Source organism: Aethalodelphis obliquidens, unplaced genomic scaffold (genome assembly GCF_003676395.1).
Source record: "Aethalodelphis obliquidens isolate GAN/ISIS:26980383/991018 unplaced genomic scaffold, ASM367639v1 scaffold1, whole genome shotgun sequence".
Classification (NCBI taxonomy): Eukaryota; Metazoa; Chordata; class Mammalia; order Artiodactyla; family Delphinidae; genus Aethalodelphis; species Aethalodelphis obliquidens.
The window spans coordinates 60205318-60230957 of NW_020837945.1; the positions used below are offsets into that span (position 1 = coordinate 60205318).

General features: G+C 45.4%; 1 protein-coding gene across 2 annotated transcripts in view; it reads right to left on the minus strand.

The window, feature by feature from the left end:
* The window catches only part of DRD3 (dopamine receptor D3), a 36386-nt gene that overhangs the window by 5823 nt on the left and 4923 nt on the right, over nucleotides 1-25640 (minus strand). For both annotated transcript variants that reach the window (XM_027105123.1, XM_027105211.1), the window contains exons 2-4: nucleotides 18907-19019; nucleotides 7412-7554; nucleotides 149-345 (exon numbers count right to left, since the gene is read on the minus strand). In XM_027105123.1, coding sequence (XP_026960924.1) covers nucleotides 149-345; nucleotides 7412-7554; nucleotides 18907-19019 — 453 coding nt within the window. The remainder of the gene's footprint in view (nucleotides 1-148; nucleotides 346-7411; nucleotides 7555-18906; nucleotides 19020-25640) is intronic.

Here is a 25640-nt window from a genome sequence, read left to right on the forward strand (position 1 = left end):
AGCCTAGCCAATATCTGCAGATTAAAAGGTGGGTATCAGATGTGGGTCCCCGATGTGGCAGAACAGGCAAAAGCATGCACTGCTGGACACAAGGCTGGAGGCCACGGGGCTGGGTGTTGTCTTCCTTCTGCCCCTCCAGGGTGCTTACCTGTTGGGGGAAGCCGGGCCTGACGCTAATGCACTGACTGTTCTGTCGAGTGAGGATCCGTTTCCGTCTCCTCTGTCTCAACACCACGTAGATCCTGGCATAGACGAGGACAGTCACTCCAAAGGGCAGGTAGAAGGACACCACTGAAGAGTAGAGGACAAAGTCAGGGTTGGAGATGGAGCAGATGCTGGGGTCTCCTGTGAGTGAGAGAAGGGGAGAGAGCAAAGTAGTTGGCCAAGGATGGGACCTCAGTGGGGAGCACAAAATATGACCTCACATCATGTGTGGTGTCTCCACCATCGAATCCACAGTGGAGCTTCGAGAAGCCCTGGCCTGTCCCACCTACCCCCTCATCATGTCCTGGTCTATGTGCTGCCTCCTCCGTGGAGGCTTCCTTGCTTGATTTTCTCAGTCAGGAGCGACTCTTACTTCCTTTGTGCCCCACAGCCCTTTACTGTGCAGTTAGCACACATGGCCTGATTGTTAACTCGTGAGGGTGCCGTGTCAGACACCTACGTCGTCCTCTCGCTGAGAGTAGGAGGTCTAATTCATCCCGATGTCACGCACAGTTCACTAAAAAGAAAATTTACCGATGATCACATGCCAGACACTGCTCTACAATGGGGCTGCAAAGATGAATAAGACACAGTGTCCTCCCTTGAAGGAGCTCCCAGTCTAGACAGACAGACGATCCCTTCCGTATGCTGCGCTAAGCGTCACAGAGGAACGCGGCCTGGGAGGCGGGGGTCGGGGGGTGTCACAGAGCAACAGAGCAGAGGCTCCCAGGAGGGATGCGGCCCCCAGAAAAGGGCCTGCCTGTGTGGAGGCATCAGAGGATTGTTGCATGCAATGAAAGAAAGGAGGAAGGCTTCTTTGCTGAGAATGCCAGGTCCCCGGTTTTGAATCTGAGTTGTCGGGCAGGTGGTGGCTGAATGCAGGCAAGTCTATTTCTCAGCGAATCCCAGTACTGCTCAGGGTTGAGATGGGAAAAGGGCCAGTAAACCTACTGTCATTGTGGGCAATGTGAATCGAGGCACATCCTTGCTTTATGTCCTGAAACGCTCCTGCCCTTCCTCCTTAGGGGGCCCTGCAACTTTGTCTTCTTCACTAGCAGATGTTGAGATCCCTCCAGTAGCCAGAGTAAGGCCTGCAACTTGCCCCATCTTGAAAAAGAAAGTGGAAGGAAACTAATATCTTCCAGGTGATTCCAAGGGCTTTAGACACATTATCTTACCTAATAAATGTGCAACATGATGTAGGCAGGTGCCATTACCGTCTCTATTCTCAGACGAGCAGACTAAGGCTCAGAGCTATTCAGTAAGTGACCTAACAACACACAGCCTGGATGTGTTCCTCCAGTCATTTTGACCCCAAAACCAATGTTCTTTCTATGATTTTGACTCTCCACCTCCCTCTACTATTGGGGCACGACAAATTTGTACTTTGTCCTGTCAGCAACAGGTGTTGGCACATCCAGCCAATCTTAATAAAGGGATGGGCATTCTCCAGCCCAAACTCTGGCCTCGGAAGATGCAGCCTCAGATGTGAACTGGTGGGGAGAGGGCCGTGGCCACATGGGCCCCTTATTCTGCTTCTTGGTCTACGGAGGTAGGTAGAGGCCAGGCAGCCTGAAGTGGGAGACCCAGGTCTCCATTTACTAACTGTGTGACCTTGGGCATGTTACTTAACTACGCCAAGCCTCAGTTTCATGGTCTGTAAAAGAAGGACAAAAATATTGTCTCATGTAGTGGTTGTGAGACGAAATGGTAACTATTATTATCATTTATTCTTTACTATTCTTTATTATATACTTCCTCCGAGCTCTTTGAACTTGAAAGGGAAGGTATCACTTGGAATGAAAATTTGGAGAGGGACTTATAGGGAACAATATTTGTGGGGGAGAGAAGGGAGCAACAGCTAAGAATTAAAACAAAATGAACAAGAAAGCATGTATTCAGTGCTCAGTCAGGCCTTTTAATGACGGCACTGCCACCAGAATCTTTATGAGCTACTCCCAATTCTCTGATTCTCTTGGTAGCAGGGTAAAATTCAGGTAAAATTAATGTCATCTCACCAAAGCCTATATCATCATCTTTTAGGAAATGGCTCATAAAACTCTGAACAGTGGTCACCAAAATGGCATCTTCTGGTCTTCTAGGGGCGTGGGGTTGGGAGTAAGGATAGGGTGGCGGCTGGCGGTCCTTCTGAATCTGTAAGGAGCCACGCTGGCAGTGATCACCCCTCCCCTGCCGTCAGCTCCCCTGCTGTCAGCGTCTGACTATGATTGAAATGCCTCCTCTAATGAGGAGGTACCTCAGCACATTTTGTAGTGAGAGGGGGTCAGAGGGGTGGCAGGGTCACTTTCCCCCCATTCGTCTTGTCACCATCCTTGGTGTGCTAGATAGTCCCCATGCGTCTCTGCAGATATACCATCTACCCTTCTCTATCCTCCTCTGGGCTTTGGGAGGCTGACCTCTATATTTTATATATTAACTACTACATTTAAAAAGCCAGGAGCCAGAGTGGGTATAGTATGCTTCCATCTGTGTAAACATGGACACACACACACACTCACATGTGTCCATGCACGGGTGTGTGTATGCACTTGCTTCAAGCGTGGCGTGCGGGGTCTTAGTTCCCTGACCAGGGATTGAACCCGTGAGCCCTGCAGTGGAAGCTCGGAGTCTTAACCACTGGATCTCCAGGGAAGTCCCGAGCATTATCTTTTAAGAATATGGGTGTTCACTTCTAGGGAGGGGACAGGGGGACTGGCAATCTAGGGTAGAAGGGAGACGTACAGGTAAGTCTGTATATATACCTCATTATACCTTATGTTTTATCATGTGCAGGTATTTATTTTTCCATTAAAAGCATTGAAATATTGAAACGTTGAAATATTGAAAGGATATGTATGAGAAACAGAGTGAAGAGAGAGCACATAGCTTTTTCGAAATGGCTGATCAATGATCTTCAGTATACAGTCCCTGAACCTGCATTGTCATCCCTTCCTTCCTTCCCTACCTAAGAAACTGCTGCCTGTCCTTAGAGTTTTGCAGCCTCTCCCAGAATTTCTCCACGTTATGCGCCCCGTGAGGCCTGTCAGCAGGCAGAGTGATGCTGGAGGCGGTTGGGCAGTGAGTGGGGCCCTGCCCCAGCCTCCGCCAGGCCTGGCCTGGGTGTGTGTCCTGTGGGCAATGCAGAGTGAAACACCACACACGGCAATTCTGAAAGCTTCTCTCTGCTGAGTCCTGAGGAGGTGGTGAGGGCAGTGAGGCCCCCAGGAGCTAGGCTTCCCCAGGAGAGGAGGTGCTTTGTCTTGATTATTTAACTGAAAGGGTAGTGTGCTGTCAGCATAACAGTTATTGAATGAACGAATACATGAATGATGAATAAATGAGCAAACTGTACAGATGAACATTTTCCATGAGCCCATCAGCAGTCACTAGCTGGAGCAGAATAGGGAAGGCCAGGAGGCTACCCCCCATCCTCCGAGACTGGGATGTTTACCCCAACTAATCTCAACAGCTAAGGAGGAAAGAATGATGATGAGGACTCATTCAACACAAATTTACAGAGCACCCGCTGTATTCAAGGCACTGTGCGCGGTGATACACTAAATATCTTTCGTGGGCTAGCCTGGGAACTTGAGTCCCCCAGTCATGTGAATGGCAAAGTCAAAAGCAAGTTGAGTTGACAGATGCATGAACTTCTAGCTCATTGAAGGATTTGTCCTCAATTTGTTTCCAAAGACAGGAGATCTTAATGAATTTGATCGAGGATGAGCCTAGTATTCTCTTTGTTCTTCTCAACCAAGTCCCCCTACCCCCAGATGCGGGGTTCTGAAAGCCAGGTGAGGCATTCTATTGCTAAAATCTAAATAGCCCTCCTCCATTTCTTTGTTTCAGAGGAAAATTAAGTCAGTTGGTAGGACTTTCTCAACTTTAAGTTCTTCTGCCCTTGAAAGTTTCTTAAACCCTGGTCACCAGCTATTGCTTATCCATTCTGGAATTTTTAATAACCCAATAGCTATCTGATTTAACAGAAATTTAAATACTAGTTATTTTTCTTATCTGTAAAATAAAAGGGTCAGGGGTCTTTCAGGTTTCCTCTAGTACTAACACTCCATCCTCTGCTGCCATCAGGGGCTGTTGATGATGTGATATTTGGCTCCTGACTGCTGGATCTCTGCTGGGACCTGGGGCAACGCGGATCAGCCAGGCCCCACAGTCCTGGAACTCTCTGTGACCCAAGATGCTGCTTTATGTGTGCATCCAGACATGCATGTCACTCTTTTTCGGGCAATAAGAGCAATTCCAAGATAGAAGAACCTGAAGTTCAACTTTCCTCTACGTTACGTTCTCTGACAATTCAGAGTCCCACGTGGCAGCCCATTTCCTTAAAAGAAGAGCCCTGCCAGAAAGTTCTGTTTTGTGTTGCACCTCATGAAAGTCCAGCCACAGCCAATATCAGGTGTTGCTGGCAGTGTCCTGCCCTTTTCTCCTTCTCGCAGGAGGAGTAGAAAAAAATGGCCGAGAGAAGTCATTTATATTGGGCTTTTGAATGAACTTGGGAAATTCCTTAGAGCTGTAAGAGGTGCTGGAGAAACCCACATCTATCAAGATAATGAAGCTTTGCTGTTAAGGTCAGACTGAGGCAGAGAAGGCCAGTGGGGCTTCTCTGCCTTGAGTCCTGCTTGCGAATTCCCTGAGAGCAGAGCAAGGACTACCACTGTTTAGATATCCCTTGGAGCAGGGGCATAGTTAAATTTTGAGGCACAGGAACATTTTCTAATACATAATAATAATAACAACAATAACACTAGCTAGTATCTACTGGCCTTTTACAATGGACCTGACACGAGCACAATACATGAATACGTGGAGAGCCTTCTGTAGCCTAATTAATAAATTTAAAAGTAAGAGACAGAGAGAGAGAGAGATGAGAAAGAAGTGAGCCTATACGTGGTAAGTCATGAGCCTTTTTTGCCTTCTCAATTCTATATTTGAAAATCCTTTTGGAAAGATTTTTCTGAGTTTTGTTTCTGAAACAATAATGATCTCACTGGTGGCAACAACACTGCATTAGGTCCTCATTCTTCTTCACTTTATATGTTGACTTTAACTGGGAACTCTGTCTAACGTCAGATTTTGACTAAGTGTTACCAGGTGTGTGTGTGTGTGTGTGTGTGTGTGTGTGTGTGTGTGTGTGTGTGCCCGCGCGTGCACATGAGAAAGACCGCCCCTGCCAGCCTCTAAGAATGAGGAAGAGGAATCACTCGGCCCAGCAAAAGTTGGTGGGGCTTTGCTGCTGGCCGGGTTAAGGATTGCCTTGGTCTAGCAGTGGTAGGAAGTGGCCCATACTACAAATTCCAACTTAGAAGGCATTTTCTCATAGAAACATGGATATAGAAGGTGGCTTAGTTATCGGACTAACCCCCAAAGCACATTTAGACTCATTGAAATGGTATTTGAGCGCCAGAGTCAGCTTCTACAGTCGTGTTAGAGAATGTCGCCTTGGTGCACGTGCATGCACACGCATGTTTGTGTTTATAACGTGACATTGGTGACCGATAATGGGAAGCATTAAAGAGTAACGCAAAGACAATAACAACATATTTTAGGAATACCCTGAGTTAACCAGGCACATCTTTGTTGGATAACTTGGCTACTTAACCTCTAATGCAGCAGAGAAACAAGCCTAACCTTGAGCAGGTGATATGTGTTTGGCACATCTATGTATGTTATCCCAATTGAATCCTCACTTACTTGTAAAAGAACTCTGTGAAGGAGGTAGAGTGGAGTTATAACATATGTAGGCTTAGATTCTAGAGTCAATGAAAATTATAGGGAGTCAAAATTCACCCTGAATCACATATAAAGATACGCATGGTTTGATTACAACCCTGAACAGTAATAAGTAAAGACATATGACACATGCAGTAATATGTCATCTATTATAAAGAGTTCAACCTAACATATAATTTTAGAGATGAAGTTGCTGGACTTACTTGTAGGAGGCCATATATAAAAATAAATATTGGAAACTTCCTAACTAAATACATAGACCTAGTCCACATACTTGATTTTGTTCAAGTTTATGCTGTGCTATATTGTTATCCCAAATTTATCAACAAGGAAGCTTAACTTAGAAAAGTTAAGTAACTTGTTCAAGCAGACGCAGCTGTTAAGCAGCCGAACTGGAGTTTGAATCTAGATTTTTCTGACTCCAGAGCCTCTGTCTTCCTAAATGTATTTTGACTTCTAAATAATTGACCAGCAAATGACTCTTTGAAGACTATATATAAGTTAAGATTTTCCTGTATTTATATGTAATGTGTTACATATAATATATCTGTATATACATAAGTACACAGCTACGTGACTTGTACATATATACCAGCAATTCATGAACCTGGAACATAGCAGGAATTGAATGAATCAACTCAAATGGAGAAAATAAGAAATCCAGATGAACACTAGAACATGAGTCAATCAGTTCTCTCTTAGTGAACACTCTGTTTATTTTCAATACCTGTGACTATACTATATGTGCTAATACTTTCCATTAACACATGAAATTCTTGAGGCTGAAAGATGGTCATGGAACAGACACTGAAGGCACTGTGAGGTGTCAGTTTGGATTGGTGTCATATCTAAAATCCCAGACAACTCAGATATACACATTGTTCATCCATTTGTCCGTCCACCCATCCATCCATCCATCCATCCATCCATCCAATAGAAGATGTACCATGTGCCAAGCACCATGGCCAAAATTTTTGTATACTAAGATATATAAAATACATCCTCCAGTAATTTAGGAATTCATCCTAGTTCCCAAACACCAGAAATGATTTTTATTGAATAAAAAGTTAGAACTGTATACCCTACTCCAGGGCTTTCATCATATGTTATTTTGCATTGTAAATCCATTACGAATTACCATCTTTTCGTTAGTAAACTTCACCTGAATTATTCATATAGCATAGTTTTTTAACTGGCACATTTCTTCAAATGAATACAATGGCTTTTCTTTCAAAATAGGAGTAAGCAGACTTTTCATTAATTGGGGCAGAACATTATTCCTGTGCCATTAATTGAAGAGGTTTTGTTTTCTATTTTATTTGTAATCAATAAAGGCCAACGCTTTGCAGTCTATAGCATCCTCATTTGATTACATTGACCAGGGGTCAGAGCACCACTCACAACCATTCAGATGTGCTGTGAATCACGCCGCTATTGGAAGTGGGGCCGTCATTGTTACCTGTGGTGTTGAAGCCAAAGAGGAGAGGACAAGACACAGCAAAGGCCAGCACCCAGACAGCCGTGATCATGAGGGTCACGCGCCGACAGGAGCTCTGTCCTGTGCCATGTTGGTAGTGAACTGGCATGACCACTGCAGTGTACCTGTGAAAGGGAGGGGAGAGAGGATAGACATGATGAGAAAGGTTCTAAAGACAAGTTGCAAGAGGTTACTAGAGAAATACTCAGGTTGATAACATGTGGCAGGAGAAAAATAATTTGGTTCGAGAAACTTAGAGAGAAAGGGGTATTTGAGCGAACATAGCAGAAAGGCTGAGACAAGATAGATGAAGTACTCATTGAGGGAGGTGAGCAGAGAAAGGGAGAAAGAATAAAAAGCATAGCATAACAACACTGGGTTGCCGGAGAGCTTCTTACCAATGCTGGTTGACGGCCCAGCATATCCCAGCCTTATATTCACACACCCTTAACCTTGAAGACTCTAGATGCTGGTTTGTGTGCCTTTACGTTCTCCCACAGTTTTTCAGATAATGATGGAACTGTGCCCAAAGAGGATGTTTAGCCCTGCCTGTATCCTAACATTAATTCTAACCCTCGTAGTGACAACTATTCCAAGTAGCAGAGATTTTGTAAATAGAGATGAGTAATATCCAATGAAGGCTTATTTTAAAATCAAGTTTTCATGCTGTCTTAATCTGCTTGGGCTGCTATATCAAAAATACCATACACTGGGTGACTTAAACAATAAATGTTTATATTTCACAGTTCAGGAGGCTGGGAAGTCCAGCATCAATGTGCTGGCAGATTTGGTGCCTGGTGAAAACCCACTTCTTGGCTTGTAGACGGCAGTCTTCTTGCTGTGTTCTCACACAGTGGGAGGGCTGAGGGGAGCTCTCTGGAGTCTCTTTTATAAGGGCACTAATCCCATGCATGAGGGTGGAGCCCTAATCACCACCCAAAGGTCCCACCTCCTATACCATCACATTGGCAGTTAGGATTTTAACATATGAATTTGGGGAGGGGGGCACAAACATTCGCTCTACAGCACATGCTTTTACATGGTCGAAGCACAGTTTCTTATTCCTGTTGGATATTGTTGTCTTTTCTATGGTATATCCACACGTACATTTACAGCTGCTTATTGGACTTACCTGCACGATTGCTCCATGGTTGTCCCAAACTCAAATTATCTGAAATAGATCTTCCTATTTCCCTACATCTCTTAATCTGCTTCCACTTCCTGCCTTTCTTCCAGACATCCACACCCAACATTCTGGCTTTTTGACTCTTCTTTGGCCCTTCCATATCATTTGCTCACCCATTCATTTAGCCTTTCATTCATTCAGTATTTAGTGAGTTCTCACTATATACCAGGACTTACTCTGGAAATACAGAGATGTGAAAATGGGACATTGTCTCTGTCCTTACTGAGCTGGGAGTTGAGTGGAGTAGATAGATGAAAAAAATGCTAATATAAAATGAGTATCACAAAGGAAGTAAGCTGGGCGATGTGTTTAAGGATAGTGGAGGATGTAAAGAAGGGGCAAATGACATAAGTGGGTAGGGAAATGAGTGGGGTGAGAGGGAGCCAGTCATGAGGGAAGATAGGAGAAGAACATTTTAGGCAGAAGGACAGCAGGTCCTGTAAATTTACCCATTATGGTATCTTCCCCATTATCCATGCATTTCTTTTCTACCACTTTTTCTCTGTGATGGCCACAGCCTCCTGGCTGGTCTCCTATTGCTAAGTCCCCAACTAGATTTCATCATGTCCACCCCACCCCATGTTCCCCCCGACTCAGATGAAAACTGTCTGAAATAGGCATAATTCTAAGATGGCCCCCAAGATTTATGCACTGTAGAACTAGTAGAAATCCTGTGATTAGATTACAAATCAACAGACTGAGTAAATCAAAAAGGAGATTATCTTGGGTGAGCCTGATAATTATCAAGGTGAGCCCTTGAAAGGGACTGAGCCCTTTCGTAATTCAGAGAGATTCAAAGCATGAGAAATTATCATCCTGGCCTGCAAGGGGCAAACTGCCATGTTTGGGAAAAGATCATTTGGCAAGGAACAGCAAAAGGCCTAGGTGAGCTGAGAACAGCCCCTGGTTGACAACCACCAAGAAAGTGGGAACCTCAATCTTATAACTGCAAGGAACTGAATTCTACTGACTACCTGAATACGTTTGGAAGACGAAAACACAAGTCAGCCTACACCTCATTTTCAGCTTTGCGAGACCCTTAGCAGAGAACCTACCTACATGGTGCACAGACTTTTTGACCTGTGAGATTAAAAATGGATCTAAAGTCACTACATTTGTGATAATTTGTTACACAGCAACAGAAAACAAATACAACGTCAATACTTAGCCTTCCTCAACATGACCCCAACTTGCCCAGCCAACCTGACCTTCCGTTGGACCCTGACACTTAACATATAACTGCAGCCATATTGGCCTAGTGACGGGTTATCTTCAACAGTCTTTGTTCAATCCATTATCCCTTTTCCTTCCCTGGGTAGCTCATTTTTTCTCTCCTTTAATCCCAGATCAGCTCTCCAGTAACCTTCCCAGTCCTTCTATCTTACAGGGACCGCTAACTCTGAATGCATAGCACTCCTATGCCAATCAATCACGTTGCCCTTCTGCCTGCATTATTGGACTTGCCTCATGGCTGGAGAGAGATAGACCCCATAGGATTTAAGTTACTTAATGGCTCAAATCATCTTATAGCCTTGGTGTTCCATATAGGTCCTTGTACAAAGCAAATAGTAAGAAGCTGTTGACTGCCTCATGGACTCTGAAGGCTTCCTTCCTCATAAGAGAACAATTCTAATCGTAGCCCAGCTCAAGGGATCTAATATATATAGCTGGGTCTACATATGCTCAATTTTTATTTATTTATTATTGAAGTATAGTTGATTTACAATATGTTAGTTTCAGGTATACAGCAAAATGAATCAGTTATATATACATTCTTTTTCAGATTCTTTTCCCATATAGGTTATTACAAAATATTGAGTATAGTTCCTGTGCTATACAGTAGGTCCTTGCTTTATCTATTTTATATATAGTAGTGTGTATATGTTACTCCCAAATTTATCTGTCCTGTCCACCTTTCCCCTTTGGTAAGCATAAGTATTTTTCTATGTCTGTGAGTCTGTTTCTGTTTTGTAAGTAAGTTCATCTGTATCATTCTTTTTAGATTCCACATATAAGTGATATATGATATTTGTCTCTCTCTGTCTAACTTCACTTAGTATGATAATCTCTAGGTCCATCCATGTTGCTGCAAATGACATTATTTCATTCTTTTTTATGACTGAGTATTATTCCATTGTATATATATATACCACATCTTCTTTATTCATTCATCTGTTGATGGACATTTAGGTTGCTTCCATATCTTGGCAATTGTAAATAGTACATATGCTCAATTTTTCATTGTCTCGTCAGTGTCCAGGGGACCTGGAGGCCAGATGCAGAGCAGGAACCCCCTTAGCTCCTCTTGTGCACCTCAAGGCTTGGGGCTGAGGAAGGGAAGGACAGACCCTGGGCTGGAGGGGGTGGGGTAGTGCTCCCTGATGCTCCTCCTATATGTGCCAGCCACCTGACTCATCTGCCTCATATGCATCTGGCCTTAGAGTTCACGTGTTAACATTTGTATCCCCAAAGAGCAGCCTGAGAGTCAGCTCTGAGGGCTGAGATGGAGGCAGACTCTGCAGAACTTGGCCTTGGCACCCTAACATGTGACAGAGGTGGCTTCTTTGTCAAGAGGGAGAAATAGAGTCCTTATTTAATAAGGTCAAATTACGATCCCACCACCAGCCTCAAGGAAGGCCCATGACAACCCAGTTCCCTTCTCCTGATGCACATACACTATAGATCCTCCCTTGAATCCCTAACTTGGCAATAAAGGAGCAGGGCAAGCAGCACCTGGCACTCCTCCAGGCCTCTCACTCTCTCAGGACTTCTGACTCTGCTGGGGCAGTGAGCTGGGGCTTCACGTCAAATATGTCAACCAGGGTCTGGCCCTCAGCAGTGATCCCTGAGGCACCGTGGAGGAGAGGCTGAGCCTGAAGCCCGCAGCTGTCCTGGCCAAAGAGCTGATGAGGGTCAGGAAGGAAAGGTATGGCACACTTCTTCCTGTCCAGACCTGTTGGCCTTCATTTACATAATGACCTTGGACGTAAAAGAACCCGACCATTCCATAATTTGGTAGTGTGCTGCTAAATGCCTAACAACTGGCTCTGCAGGTGAAAAAAAGCCCTAATTTATACCATTTGTCAATTTCTGTGGTACAAATACTCCCACCATTGTCCACTTCAAGTTACACCAATGGTTTAATAACCGGCTCAAAAAACTAAAATTTTGCCAATCAGTTCCCACTAGCCATTACAAGCTGACTCCAAGCCCACCACTGAACGTTGCACACTTTCCTAGATCCGCTTTAATATTCAGCAACTTCTTGGAGACTCCCATTAATTCAATGAGTCAGTAAGTGTAGGGAGCATTGGCTCCATTTCATAAAGGAGGAATCAAGGACATAGAGAGGTTACATGATGAAATCAAGTTCCCACAGCTGGTGGTACCAGTCTCCGAGGCCAGGTCTCTCCTGGGTGCCCTGCTCCCTGCCAAGGGCACTGCCAAGTCTCTGAGGCCTTACAGGGGACAAGGGCTTCCTCAGGAAACGTGGCACTGAAAGGTGGTTTGTACTTTGAGAGCATCGTGGCTACCCAGAACTGAGTTTCCCCATCAATTAGCTTGATTGTATTAATTTCCGGGGGTCCTGTTAAAACACATATTCCAAGGCCACACCCTTGGATACTTGTTCCACTCCAGAAGTTTGTATTTTTTTTTTTTTGTGCGGTACGCGGGCCTCTCACCGTCGCGGCCTCTCCCGTTGCGGAGCACAGGCTCGGGACGCGCAGGCTCAGCGGCCATGGCTCACGGGCCCAGCCGCTCCGCGGCACGCGGGATCCTCCCGGACCGGGGCACGAACACGCGTCCCCTGCATCGGCAGGCGGACTCTCAACCACTGCGCCACCGGGGAAGCCAGAAGTTTGTATTTTTAACAAGCAAGTGCATCTTACAAGATTAGACAAGTTGGAGAAAGTCTGCATTAGGGAAAATTTCTGTGTCAAAACTCTTGTTAACTTGGGTAAGAAGTGAGAGATGAGACTACGTTTACCACTGTTACATTTATATAGTTTTTCTTCTTAGTTTTAAAACATGATTAAGCTTTTAGAATAAATGAGACCCCCCCACCCCCCCGCGCCAAATTTGTTTCTAGGGTGAAAAACGCCAGGAAGCTTGCCATCGGGGCTGAAACACAGAGGCTGTTCCGGCATTGGCCATCGGAGGGCACCAGAATGCAGCAAGAACCCAGCCAGCGCGGCGGGGTGAGAAGTCCACGTCTCACCTGGGGGCTCTCCAGGCCCCCAGTGGGGAGGCGGGGAGGGAAAGCTCGGCCCCCCTGGTTCCTGCAGCCCTGCAGGGACCCTGAATTCCAACTCAAGCAGACTGCTCAGCCTCTGATCTCCTCCCGAATCGATCGCAGATGACCGACCGCAGGCCAGGGCAGGGCTGGGCGTGGGCCCGGCACTCACCCGGCTCTTCCGGGTCTTCGGTCAGAGCGTGAGCGCGCGCTGCGCGTGCTGCCCAATCGCTACCTGGCCAGCCGCCTCCTTTTGAGCTTCTAGCTTTTTGGGTCTTTTCTGGCGTGGCCGGAACGCTGGCAGTGTGCTCAGTGGGTAAGTCAATGGACGTTGGAAACAGACTGATTAGCGTCTGAATTCCGCTTGGCCTGCAGCTGAACCTTGTGACGTGGACCACAGATGTGACTTCTTTGAGACCCAGTTTCCTCATCGCACAAGGGGGATAATGAGTGCGCCTGATAGAGCTGTTATGCGTATTGAATGCGATGATCTCTGGGAAGTTTTTTAGCACAATGCCCGGTCCATCTTAAGCATTCAAAAAATAGTATTATTATTATTGTCATTATTATTGTGCTAGCCCAAGGGATCTGTGATTGTTCGTATCAGTGAGTTTAGGGGGGTCTGCCCCTTATTCCTGATTATCAGGGAACATTAAATTTATTTATTTCTCAAACAAACAAGTATACAGCACTTTCTAGGTGCCAGGCAACTGTTCGAAGTCCTTTACAAACATTAACTCATTTACTCTTCATAACAACGCTTTTGCTCTGATCTCCCCTAAACAGGTCAGGGAACTGAGGCCCAGTGAGGTTAACTGACTTGCTCAAGTTCACCTTGCTATTAAGTGAAAGAGCCAGGATTTCCAGCCATGCAGTGTGACCCAGAGCTAGGGGCCCAGAGTAGGCTAAGCCTCTGAGAAAGGCAGTGAGCTGGAGTAGAAAGAGGCTGGCTGAACCCCCTCTCCTGCACCTACCAGCTGTGTGGTCTGGGCAAGGTTACCCACACAGTCTAGTCTTAAGAATCCTTACCTGTAGAGTGCGGGTAATACACCTACCTTGCTGGGATGTCGTGAGGGTTAGCGATAATGACAAGCTCTTGGTGCCTGGCATGTAGTACATGCTAAAGAAATGGTAGCTATTTCTACCGCTGTTGCCTTTAGATTCACTCAAGTTAGGATTAGCACAGAGGTAGCCAGGGCATTGAAGACAAAGGAAATGTGACTGGTTTAGTCCCAGGAAATAGCACCTAGAAAACTGGGTGCCGGCATGGCCAGAGGCCCCTCCCTCGGTGTCCCATCCCCGCCTCCACCAATGAAGGGGCCAGACAGACTGGTGGTGTGGGAGTTGGGAGACTCAGGTTCTAGTTTCAGACCTAAGAGGCTACGGGTCCCCGTGGGGGCATTTAGTTTAACTCATTTCTGCACAAATGAGTTAAACTCTAACGCCCCTTAAGACTCCCAATTCTGTGACGGGGGTCCGTGGGCTTGTCACTCTGCTGAAGGTTTCAGGATCCTCACAGAATTCGACCTCTGCCTGGGGCCCTGTCCCCAAGTGGGAGGGGTGTGTGTGTGAAAAGAGGAAGGTGCGTCCCGGGGAAGTGGCAGTGGGGGAGGAAGGAGGCTGGGCTGGGTGGGAGGACCTGAGTCTAACTCCCCGCCTGGGTTTAATGAGCCCCCGAGCTCTGTGAGGGCTGCTTTTCACCACCTTTTATTTGGTCAGACAGGGGGCTCAATAAATCTTTAGTTCCGTGGACTCCCCTCACGGAATGGTTGAAGGAGAAAGCTTTTTGCAAATGACTGGAAAGCCCTTTGCAAATATAAAGTGCTTATTTAGATGCAAACTAAAAATCCAAGGTGCCTGTGACTCATCTGGTACCTATTGTGCTCGCTGCAGAGACGCGGAGGCTTGCCTGTGTGATGGGTGCCGTTTGAGAGCCACTTAAAGAACTCCCTGGTGAATGAATTTGGTTGCATTATTCCTGGGCTCCTTGCGGAGGACTCGAATTCTCACCGCTTGCTCGGATCTTGTCCTGCTCCTTTGACACTTTCTCAGCCCTCTCCCCGAGCTAGTTCTGACCCAGGATGTGGCGGGAGGGGGCTGGCCTACTGGGAGGCAAGGAGCCAAGGGCGGGTTAGGGGGTTGTGCTCACCCACTCTGCTTTTTACAAAAGAAAAGGCGGCATTAATCCCAACATCCAGAGCTATGCCTACGAATCTAATGACAATGGCATTACTTGCTTTCAAAACCCCTTTTATCATTTCCTTTTCTTTCCTATCTCTTACCACCCTGTTATTACAGATCAGGGCTTCATGACCAAAAAATGCTGAATCCATTTGGTCAAGTTTGTCAGACGGGTGACTAGCATTGTGTGAAGACCAAAGGTCTGCATGAATGACTGCATTTTTAATGAATTGACCAACTATTTGGCATCCCATGAACAGAATTTAATGCTGTGTACTGCAAACTGCTGTGAAGGATAATGGAGACGGCTTTTCCAAGGCCTATTTTCAGTCCTAGAAGAGAAAGGAGGCTCCATTTGAAGTTTGGTGAGGATTGGTTCCTATAGATCTACAGGCCAAGAGGGGTGCATCCTTGTCCTTTGCGGTCTAAGGCAGGACCTGTTCCTCAGGTTGCAGGTAGGTGAATGGTATGCATTCTGGGAGTTCTCCCTGTATGGGACAGAAGCCAGTTCAAGGTTTGTTCTTGTTGGTTGTATCTACTAGGTGGTGCAAGTAGAAGCGTGTGTTAAGCATGACCGCTGCCAACAAAATGGTGCTTTTGTGCAAGTTACAAAAAGATACCCTCTCCTGGCTGGTAAAGGGCACCCTCTCTTGGTTTCCTCAAGGCTTGGCAATGAAGCGCTTGGTCGAATTCAGTTCCCACACTCCAGGGCACAGCCTGCACAGCCTCACCTGCCAGCGGCATGTGTGAGAATGTGTGTGGGTGGAGTGTATAGGCCACACTTTCCAAGATGGTGGAGGGTAGGGTCGGACCTGGAAGGCTGGGAGGGGGCTGTCCCAGAGCCTCTTCTAGAAGCTCTCTTTATACAGTTCTTCCCTCCCTCCTCCAAGGCTGATCTGATCCTACTCCCTCATGTCCTTTCTGAAGGTGCATATTTGTGATATAAGCATTGGCTACCCTCAGGCAGGGACCACCGGATTCAGGATTCAGTTAATATTCCCTTTTTTTTTGGCCGCGCCAGGTGGCTTGCGGAATCTTAGTTCCCTTGCCAGGGACTGAACCTGGGCCCTCGGCAGTGAAAGCGCGGAGCCCTAACCACTGGACCGCCAGGGAAATTCCCTGGTTTAATATTCCTTGTTCAAAGCTCTGTAATAGGCACAGCAGGGAGATTCACAGGTAATGAGGAACTAGGATGATATAATAGTTTGGGGTGGTGGAGGTGATGCTATAGCAAACCAGATGCAGTCTATTACTTCTGTAAATGATATATTTCTGAGAGCATGTACTAAAACATGTACTAAATGTTCGTAAATCACACAAAAGACTTAGATGTTATTGGAGGAATTCTGTTCTCAGAGAGCTAAAAATATATAAAATCACTAACTATCCCTTCACTTTTTAACAGCTTTATCAAGATATAATTTGCATACTACACAATTCATCTAAGTATACAACTCAATGTGGATTTTTTGGGTATATTTACAGTTATGCAACTGTATCCCTTTATTTTTAACACATTCTTTAATGGTATTAGTTTCAGCATATGGACACGTTCTTTAATTTTCCTTCTCAGGCTAGCCAATCAAGTAATAAAAGTCAAGTGATAGCCAAGCAAATGATAAAAGTCAAAGCTCACCGAGTTGTCTGGTTGGGTTTGCAGTATCACTAGAGGATAGGGTTTTCATGCCCATTCTTTGGTTACACACATGCAAGGAAGTTTAGGGCTGTTGATACAGAGGGCACAACAGTGGGTCACGTGAATGTCACACTTGGGGATGTGAGGAGGACGTGTATTAGGACTCCTGCAAAGGGAGCCTGGAGATGCCACAAATGGTTACAGAGGAAGCACTGTGAGAGTACAGGGGTGACTGAATTAAGCTGTAGACATTTGGAAGGGTTTCACGGAAAAGGGGGGCCAGTGTGATCGGCCTTGGAGCACGAGAGGGCTAGAGGGCAACCCAGAAAGAGATGAGATTGAAAAACTAACGTGAGGCCATATTGTGGAAAACTTTGAATCTTAGGCTGTGAAGGTAACTTCAGTTTTTATTCCACAGGCCAGGGAGACACTGAAGGGTTTTGAGTAGGGCAATAGACATTCGGGCTTTACTTCTGGGGGAATAATTCTGAGAGTGGTTGAAGGGCCAATTAGGAGGCTGTGGCAGAAGTCTAGGTGGGAGGTCATAGGAGCCCCAAATAAGCAGGTGAGGTAAGAAGGGAAAGATAGGTCACATTTGGAAAGCATTTCAGAAACAGAGTCTGTAAGCGTTGATTGCTTAGATGTGGGAGATGAGGAAGAGAAAGATGTCGAACAAAATCCAAGTTTTCAGAAGAATGATGTTGTCAGTAAGAGATCATCAGGTCAAGATGGTTTGGTGCTGTGATGGTTTGATGTTTTGGTTTTTAACATTTTGCCTTGTAGGAGCCAGTGGTATATCCAGGAAGTAATGTGGTCTGGATATCAGGGGAGAAATTAGGGGTGAGGCTGGAGATTTGAGGAGCCTTAGCACAAAGCCTAAGATTGTTAGCTTGGAGTCAGATAGACATGAATTCAAATCCTGACACTGCTTCTCCTCAGCTGTGTGACTGTGCAAATTCCTTAATTAGTCTAAGAAGCTGGAAATGAAGATAGTAATAGTACCTGAGAGTTGTTGTGAAGAGGAAACGAGTTAAGGCTTTGCTGTTGGCGCTATGGAGTGGATGGATAATATTCCTGGGAGAGACTGTAGGAAAAGAAGAGGTGGACGGGGACTTGGAGAAGGGAAGATTGGAGGCTCTTTTTTTTTTTTTTTTTTTTTTGCGGTACACGGGCCTCTCACTGCCGTGGCCCCTCCCGTTGCGGAGCACAGGCTCCGGACGCAGAGGCTCAGCGGCCATGGCTCACGGGCCCAGCCGCTCCGCGGCATGTGGGATCTTTCTGGACCGGGGCACGAACCCGTGTCCCCTGCATCGGCAGGCGGACTCTCAACAACTGCGCCACCAGGGTAGCCCTAGATTGGAGGCTCTTGACTGGCAACAGGGGCCATAAGCTCGAAAGCGACTTCCTTTCCCCAGGGCGCTCAGTGTCCTTGGAAAGCCATGGCAGATGTCCTTGGAGCCATGGCAGATCTAAGACTCAGGGAGGGGAAAGGGGAAGAGGAGAGGAAACTGAAAGAGAGGGGAAGAGAGGAACAGAGGTCCCCAGAGCCGAGGCGGTACACTCTTAGGGATAGAGAATGATGTTACTCTGGTGGAACACACAAAGGCTCTAGTCAAAATCCCAGAACTCCACTCCAGCAACCAAAAGGCAATTCTAAAAAACATTGTTCTTTACTTGTTTTTCTTAAACTCTATGAAGGAAATAAATAAATAGGGCACAGCCACATCTTCTAAAATTACCATTCTCCACTCCTCTCTCCCTCCTCACAGGTACTCCCAAGCTCCCAAGCTTTTCTCTCCCCTCTCTGTCTTTTGCCCCTGCTCTATCTCCCTCCCTTTACCAAAACACAATAACAACAGGAACAGCCTCTCCTAACTGTGTCAGCTCATCTCACCTCTTTGTCCCCCTCACCTTTTCTCCCCACAAAAAATTAGGAATCACAAAAGCCCCAAGGGTGGTGGAAAAGCAAAACCAGAATCCTCTGGGGGAAAGGAAAGCTTATAGGATAGTTATTTCTCTCCTGTCACAGGAGTTTCCTCTCACCTACAAACCATCGCTTAAAAGAAAAAGAGAGAAAAGAAAATGTCCCAGAGTTAAGTTGTACATGGCAGTGACCCCAGTGCCATCAGATGCAAAGCCTGTGCCTTGAATATAGCAAGAGCAGCTTCCCTAGGTGGTTTCCCCCACCACCTGACCTAGGCCACCTCTCTCCTAAGTCTGGAAGGGAAGCCCAGCCTTACCTGTCGATGCTGATGGCACAGAGGTTCAGGATGCTGGCTGTACACATCATGACATCCAGAGTGACGAAAACATCACAGCAAACTCGGCTGAAATTCCAGACTCCGCCTGTCACCTGGGTGTCAGAGACAAGGATGTCAGTGTTTCCCCCCAGCGAAGAGACAGCAACCCACTCGACTCTACCACCTTCCCTAGGCTGCCCTGCACAGACGCAGACATGCCCACCCTGTTGGTACAACATCATTACCAAGGGTAGGTAGGCATCGAGGGACTGTCAGGCTGCCCAAGACTGGTCGCCCAAGAAAGGACAAATCCATGTTAGTGCTGGAAGGGATCTTCCAAATCAATTAGTCCAGCATTTCTCAAAGTGTGGTCCACAGCGGGGTGCTCATTAAAGATGTAGATTTCTGAACCCTTCCTTAGACCTCCTGAGCCACAGTCTCTGGATCTGGGGCCCATGAATCTTTGTTTTTAAATAAATAAATCCCCCTGTCTCCCATCACACCAAGGTCTGTGAATTGCTGATCTGGTTCAAACTCAGGAGGCAACTAAAGGTCATCGTGGTTAAGTGATACGCCCATAGATGCACAGCTGGGAGTAAAAGAACTTGGGTGACTGCCAGATGTGTGCACCGTGCCAAAACTGCCTCTCTGAAGCCCTCCCCCCAGTGGAGAGCTCACCATATACCAGGAAATAAACTGAGAACACATTTTTCATCAAACTTACCTCCAAAATGAAAATCTGTCTGGCTTCCGGTTTTGAAGCTTTAACAACATCTATAAGAGCCTATGTAAAATAAATTCGTGCTGGTGTGCCTGCCTTCGTCACCATGGTCCCACTCACCAAGAGGTCAGGGGGAAGGTGTGTCCAGGGCATTGGAAAGGGGCCCAGATCCTCTTTACTATTCACGGAATCACTGAGGATGGTTCTGACCTCACGCATTTACACATGTGTTCCAAGCTCCATAACTCCTCCGAGTAACACTTATAAGTAAGTCAGGAATTTGGATAATTTAAGTTATATTCTAGCACATTTCTATTTTCTTTAAAAATTTTTTTACATTACCTAATTGAGCCAGAGAGATATGCTAGGGAGATTATCACTTTCATCCACAAATGCCACTCTTGGGGCCCCCGAGGCTTTTGTGCATTTGTCAGCTTCCTGCCCTTGGGGCTGCCATTCTTGGGCACCATGGTTCTCAAGGGGAAACCTGTGAAGCTTTGTACCCCAGGCTATAGCTGGGTGTTCATGTTATCTCTGCTGGGCAGGCCCAATGGCTATTCAAGAGAAAAGGGAGTGAAACATAGGTACGGTCGCCTCTGAAGTAGGTTCTCAAGGAAAAAAGCTACAAAAAATAGTGCATGAAGATGCTGTTGGCCCTCTGTCTAATTTTTCTCATCCAAGATGCTGGTTATATCACCAGGCCACTTGACTATACATCATTGTTTTATGGCACTAATGCAAGTTCCTGAAAGGCTCTCTCTCTTTCCCCTTCCCTACTAATTTCTTTCCCCTTAGATTTATTTCCTTTTCAGCATTTGATCTTTTCCCTATATTTGGTCATTTCCAAGCTCTACTATGAGAAACTCTGACCGAAAATATTTTGTTTAAAAGCAACAATGAAAAGTTCAAACTAGGGTTGAAGTCATCATTTTTGTTCATTTAGTTGTGGATTTACTTTCTCTCTTTTAGTCCAACCATTTGGCTCTATGTAAATAAAAGCTTAATATGAATTTTAAAGGAATTCTGAGAATGAAAACTTTTTTAAAGGGACATGTATAGTCATAAAACAATGAGAGGAACAAGGATAATAGAAGATGGTTTTGCTCAATCCATAGGACAGTTGTAAGCTGTAAAAGCTTCTTGCAAAAGGTGAAATTTGTATACTAAATCTCTTTTAACATATGTTTACTATGCAATTTACGTCTTAAATTGGGGAAAACCACTTTTTTTTTTTTTGCAAAATTGTGAATGCCTGTTTGTGTACATATGTTGGGGGACAGTGTAGGTGAGAGAGGATCATTAGAACAATAGAAAACTGCAGGCTTGCTGGATGTCCTGTTTGTTCGTTCATTTGTTTGCTCATTTGTCCATTCATTCATTCATAAAACAAGTACTGTGAAACTCCTAATACTTAGTTCATTGGAGGAGGGTATGTTATGTGCTTTAAATTTTTTTAAAAAATTAATTTAATTTATTTATTTTTGACTGTGTTGGGTCTTCATTGCTGCGCGTGGGCTTTCTCTAGTTGCGGTGAGCAGAGGCTACTCTTCATTGCGAGTGTGTGGGCTTCTCATTGCAGTGGCTTCTCTTGTTGTGGAGCACAGGCTCTAGGCGTGCGGGCTTCAGTAGTCATGGCTTACGGGCTCTAGAGCGCAGGCTCAGTAGTTGTGGCACACGGGCTTAGTTGCTCTGAGGCATGTGGGGTCTTACCAGCCCAGGGCTCAAACCTGCGTCCCCTGCATCGGCAGGCAGATTCTTAACCATTGCACCACCAGGGAAGCCCTGTTACGTGTTTTAAGAGGTTTTTAAAAAAGATCTTCAGGCCCTGTTCTTGAAGAGAACTGGAGAAGCAAGCCATTCTTAAATAAAGTAACTAGAGATCATCATGAGATCCTAATATCATTAATACAAGCTAACATTTATTGAGAACTAAATCTATGTGTGTCACCAACCCATATGACCCATTCCAGAAAGTTCTCTAACTTTGAAACATTGATTCTGATAACTTGATACCTGAATTTTTTAAAACTGTATATGCTCTTAAAGCTTTTTGAAGACAAATTATACACTTACTTGATAAATGAATGCAACTTAGTCAACCTGATAGGAGCAGGGACTTTTACTTGTTTGCTGCTGCATCCAGGCTCCTAGAGCAATGCCCAGCCTGCAAGTATATTCTGACAGAAGGAATGGTCTCTGACATAATCTGTGTTAATACTAATAATTACCGATGTCTGAACTTTACATACATGGCCTCTATTGCTGATTATGGTCCTGTGAGAGAGGACTATTGTTATCTTCATTGCAGAGAAAGAAACTAAAGCTTGGGGAGGTTCAGTACCTTGCCCAGAGAGGCATGGCTATAGAGGCAGGTGGGGCACTGGAATGTAGGTTGTTACACACCTGCGGTATGGGGGTGTCAGGCGAGGAAGGGGCAGCTGTTGGAAAGGGATGGAAGTGGGTGGCCACAAGGGAGAAGGAGAAAACCTTGTACCATCAAGGATTTTTGTGTGACAGACCGCATCAACCCCCTTCTAGGGAATGAGACGCCTCCTTCTGATTGCTCGTATCCCAGGGCTGTACAAAAACAGCGCAAAACAGTGGGGGCTACTGACCTTGGGGCCTAGTGAAAGTATGTACCTGGCAGATTTCTTTGGTCCCTGGTTTCTTGAGCCCCTAAGGACCAAAGCCCTCAAGCTGCCCTCTGGCTTCCAGGCCCCCACTGTGCTACCCCATTCTGGCTCTCCTCTCATCCTGTCTCCAACTCTGCCAGCAAAATCCCCATTCACTCCTTGATCTCAGCTAAGTGTCAAGAAGAAAACAACCTGATTAGCTAATTTAAGTAATTCCCGCTAAGGTGCCATCACTTGGTTTTCCCTAATTGGTGGGATGTGTAATGGAAACACGTAAGTCCTCCAGCCAAGTAAATAATAGTGAAAGATCAGTAAACAGCTGAAAGGGCCAAGAACATGCTAAGTAACTATTACAGCAACCAAATGAGGTAAATGTTCTTTCCAATTTATAGATAAAGAAATGGAGTCTGAGAGGGGTTGAATAATTTGTCTAAGGACACATAGCTAGTAAAAGTAGCTGGGGGCTTCCCTGGTGGCGCAGTGGTTGAGAGTCCGCCTGCCGATGCAGGGGACACGGGTTTGTGCCCCTGTCCGGGAAGATCCCACATGCCGCGGAGCGGCTGGGCCCGTGAGCCATGGCCGCTGAGCCTGCGCGTCCGGAGCCTGTGCTCTGCAACGGGAGAGGCCACAACAGTGAGAGGCCCATGTACAGCAAAAAAAAAAAAAAAAAGTAGCTGGAATTTCAAACCCTTAATATCAACCATTACTCTGTTTTGCCCCTCAGAGGTCAGCACCCCGACACGCTGCTTCTGGGAAGTGTACAGTTTAACTCCATTCTCATATCATAGGAGGGAGAAGAGTTGGCATTGGTCTGTCTACCCACCCACATAGCCGGTGTTCACTGAGGGCCCATTATAGGGCTGATACCTTGCTGGGGTGGGTGTACTGAAATGAATTAAACCTGTTTTTGTTCCCAGGGCCTCAGAATATAGTATCTGTGTGTTTGGGGGAGTCATGTGTGAATGGGAAGGGATGAACTGAGGGCCCAGGAGATGGACACTAAGAAAATAACTATGATACAGTATGATAAGTGCTGACAGTGAGATGAGTACTACAGAGTGTTGGGAGAACATGAAAGGTAAAGTGATTTTTGAAATTAAAGAAGCAAAGCAAAGCAAAAAAAAAAAATCTGATTGATTTAAGGCTTTTTAGAAACATGATTCTACCTTCTTCCTAAATTTTAATGAATAAAACTCACTTTGGAATTAAACAGCGGCCAGATGGTGTTACTCTCACTTGCTAATGAATATAACTAACTCCCTTTGGCAATACAGAAGGTGGGAGAAGCAAGAGTGTCTTCAGGTACTGAAGTTGGCTATTGATTTTCAACAGACACAGCCTAAGGCAGCATTTCCCAAATTTTCTGATAAGGCAGCATTTCCCAAATCACCTGAGGCTCTTATTAAAATGATTCTTAGGCCCTACTCAGAATAATGTCCCTCCAGTGATTTTTGCTGCCTGGGAGGGTTGGGAAATGCTGGCTCTAGGGGGTGTGGGGGCATGACTTTGTCCCTAAATATATATATATATAGATATCTATATCTATATCTCTCTATATATATCTGAGTCACTTTACTGTACAGCAGAAATGAACACAACATTGTAAATCAACTGTACTTTAGTAAAATTTAAAAATATATATATATTAAAAAAGAAAGAGGGCTTCCCTGGTGGCGCAATGGTTGAGAGTCTGCCTGCTGATGCAGGGGACATGGGTTCGTGCCCCATGGGAGGGAGGATCCCACGTGCCGCGGAGCGGCTGGGCCTGTGAGCCAGCTGAGCCTGCGCGTCCGGAGCCTGTGCTCCGCAACGGGAGAGGCCACAGCAGTGAGAGGCCCATGTACCACAAAAAAAGAAAGAAATGGTTGTCCCTAGAGCCCCTTAAGCATTCTTTATCCCTTGGATGCCTTTGGCCTCATAGTTCCTTCTCAGAAGAATGTTTTTAAATGCATGAAATAAAATACAGTGGATCACAAAGGATAGTGATTATATCAAAATATAGTTACCAAAGTTTTTTTTAAAAAATATGTGATTCTTTAAGAATGCACTAAATGACAAGACCTAGCAGTTTCGAAGCACTGATGAGTGTAAATGGTATTAGGGGTCTGCAAAAACTGTAATGCGATTTGAAAATATAAATATCTGTGATTTCCACCGGGGACGCTAAAGATTTCTTCTGCTGTGAGTTGATGCTGACATTCATAATTGAAGGAAGTGCTTAATTTCGGTTTAGTGAAAATAAAGAAGTAATTTTATTTATATCCAAGTTGATGGACTCCTCAGGTTAAGAACTCCTGTTCTAAGGGATGGATTTTTAGTTGTTTGTGGGAGATATCCAAGGAGCAAAGATGGAATTACTTCTCTAATTAGCCTCTTCATTCCATTTTTGTTTGCCACATTTGAAATCCTTTTTTTTCTTCTTCCCTCCCTCCCTCCCTCCCTCCTTCCTTCCTTCCTCCTTTTTTTTTTTTTTTTTTTTGCAGGAGGGGATTGCTGTGGGACAAAATAGGGTACTAAGTAAGGATTTTTCACTTCTCTGAATCCCAATTTCCTCATCTGTGAAATGGGGTTTTTACAGATTAGTGGTTCCTACCTGTCAGTTTGTAGCAGATGGCCAGCTGGCTGCACAAATCAGCTGGGGTGGGAATGGGCCTGGGACTAAGGGCTTGTTACAGTTGCTATAGACTTTCAGGACCACCCCTAGAAATTCCGGTTTAGTAGATCTGGGGTACACCCATCAGTCTGTATTTTGAACAAGCAGCTCCCCATCATAAAGGTTTAGCTCAAAGTTTAGGTTCATGAGAGTCATGGAGGAGCTCTTTTAAAGTGCAGACCCTGAGGCCCATGCCCACAGAGAATCCCGGTCACTGGGATGTGGCCAGAAATTTCTTGAGGTTGGATCATACTTTAGAAATGACGGCAGAAATACTCTCCAAGCCCTTCCAGCTTTCACAGTCTATGACTTCCAGAAAAATCCAGACTTTGGTGAAGAGACTGTGAGAACCCCCTGCTTTTGTTTTCCAGTAGGGAGCTTTTAAATTGCTATCATCTGGGGTTTTTTGAACAATGGTAAAATTCTTCTTAAAACAGTCTTTATTTTTAATAATCAACATCATTATGAGTCCAAAGGCACCTGTCTCCCAAAACAGCACTGCTTCTTCCTGCCATCATTCTCTGACCTTCGATCAGGCTCTCTATGGCGAGTTTCCCTGCCTGAACCCACTTGGCACTCTTTTGCTTGTTTATATTCCCTAACCCTCAAATCTTTTCTCCAGTCCACACTGGGACCCAAGTACTCTGACTTTAGTATTCTAAATGTCCCCCTGGTTGCTTACGCTGCCTTTCTGCCCTGATACAAGTGTATTAAACATCACAAAAGG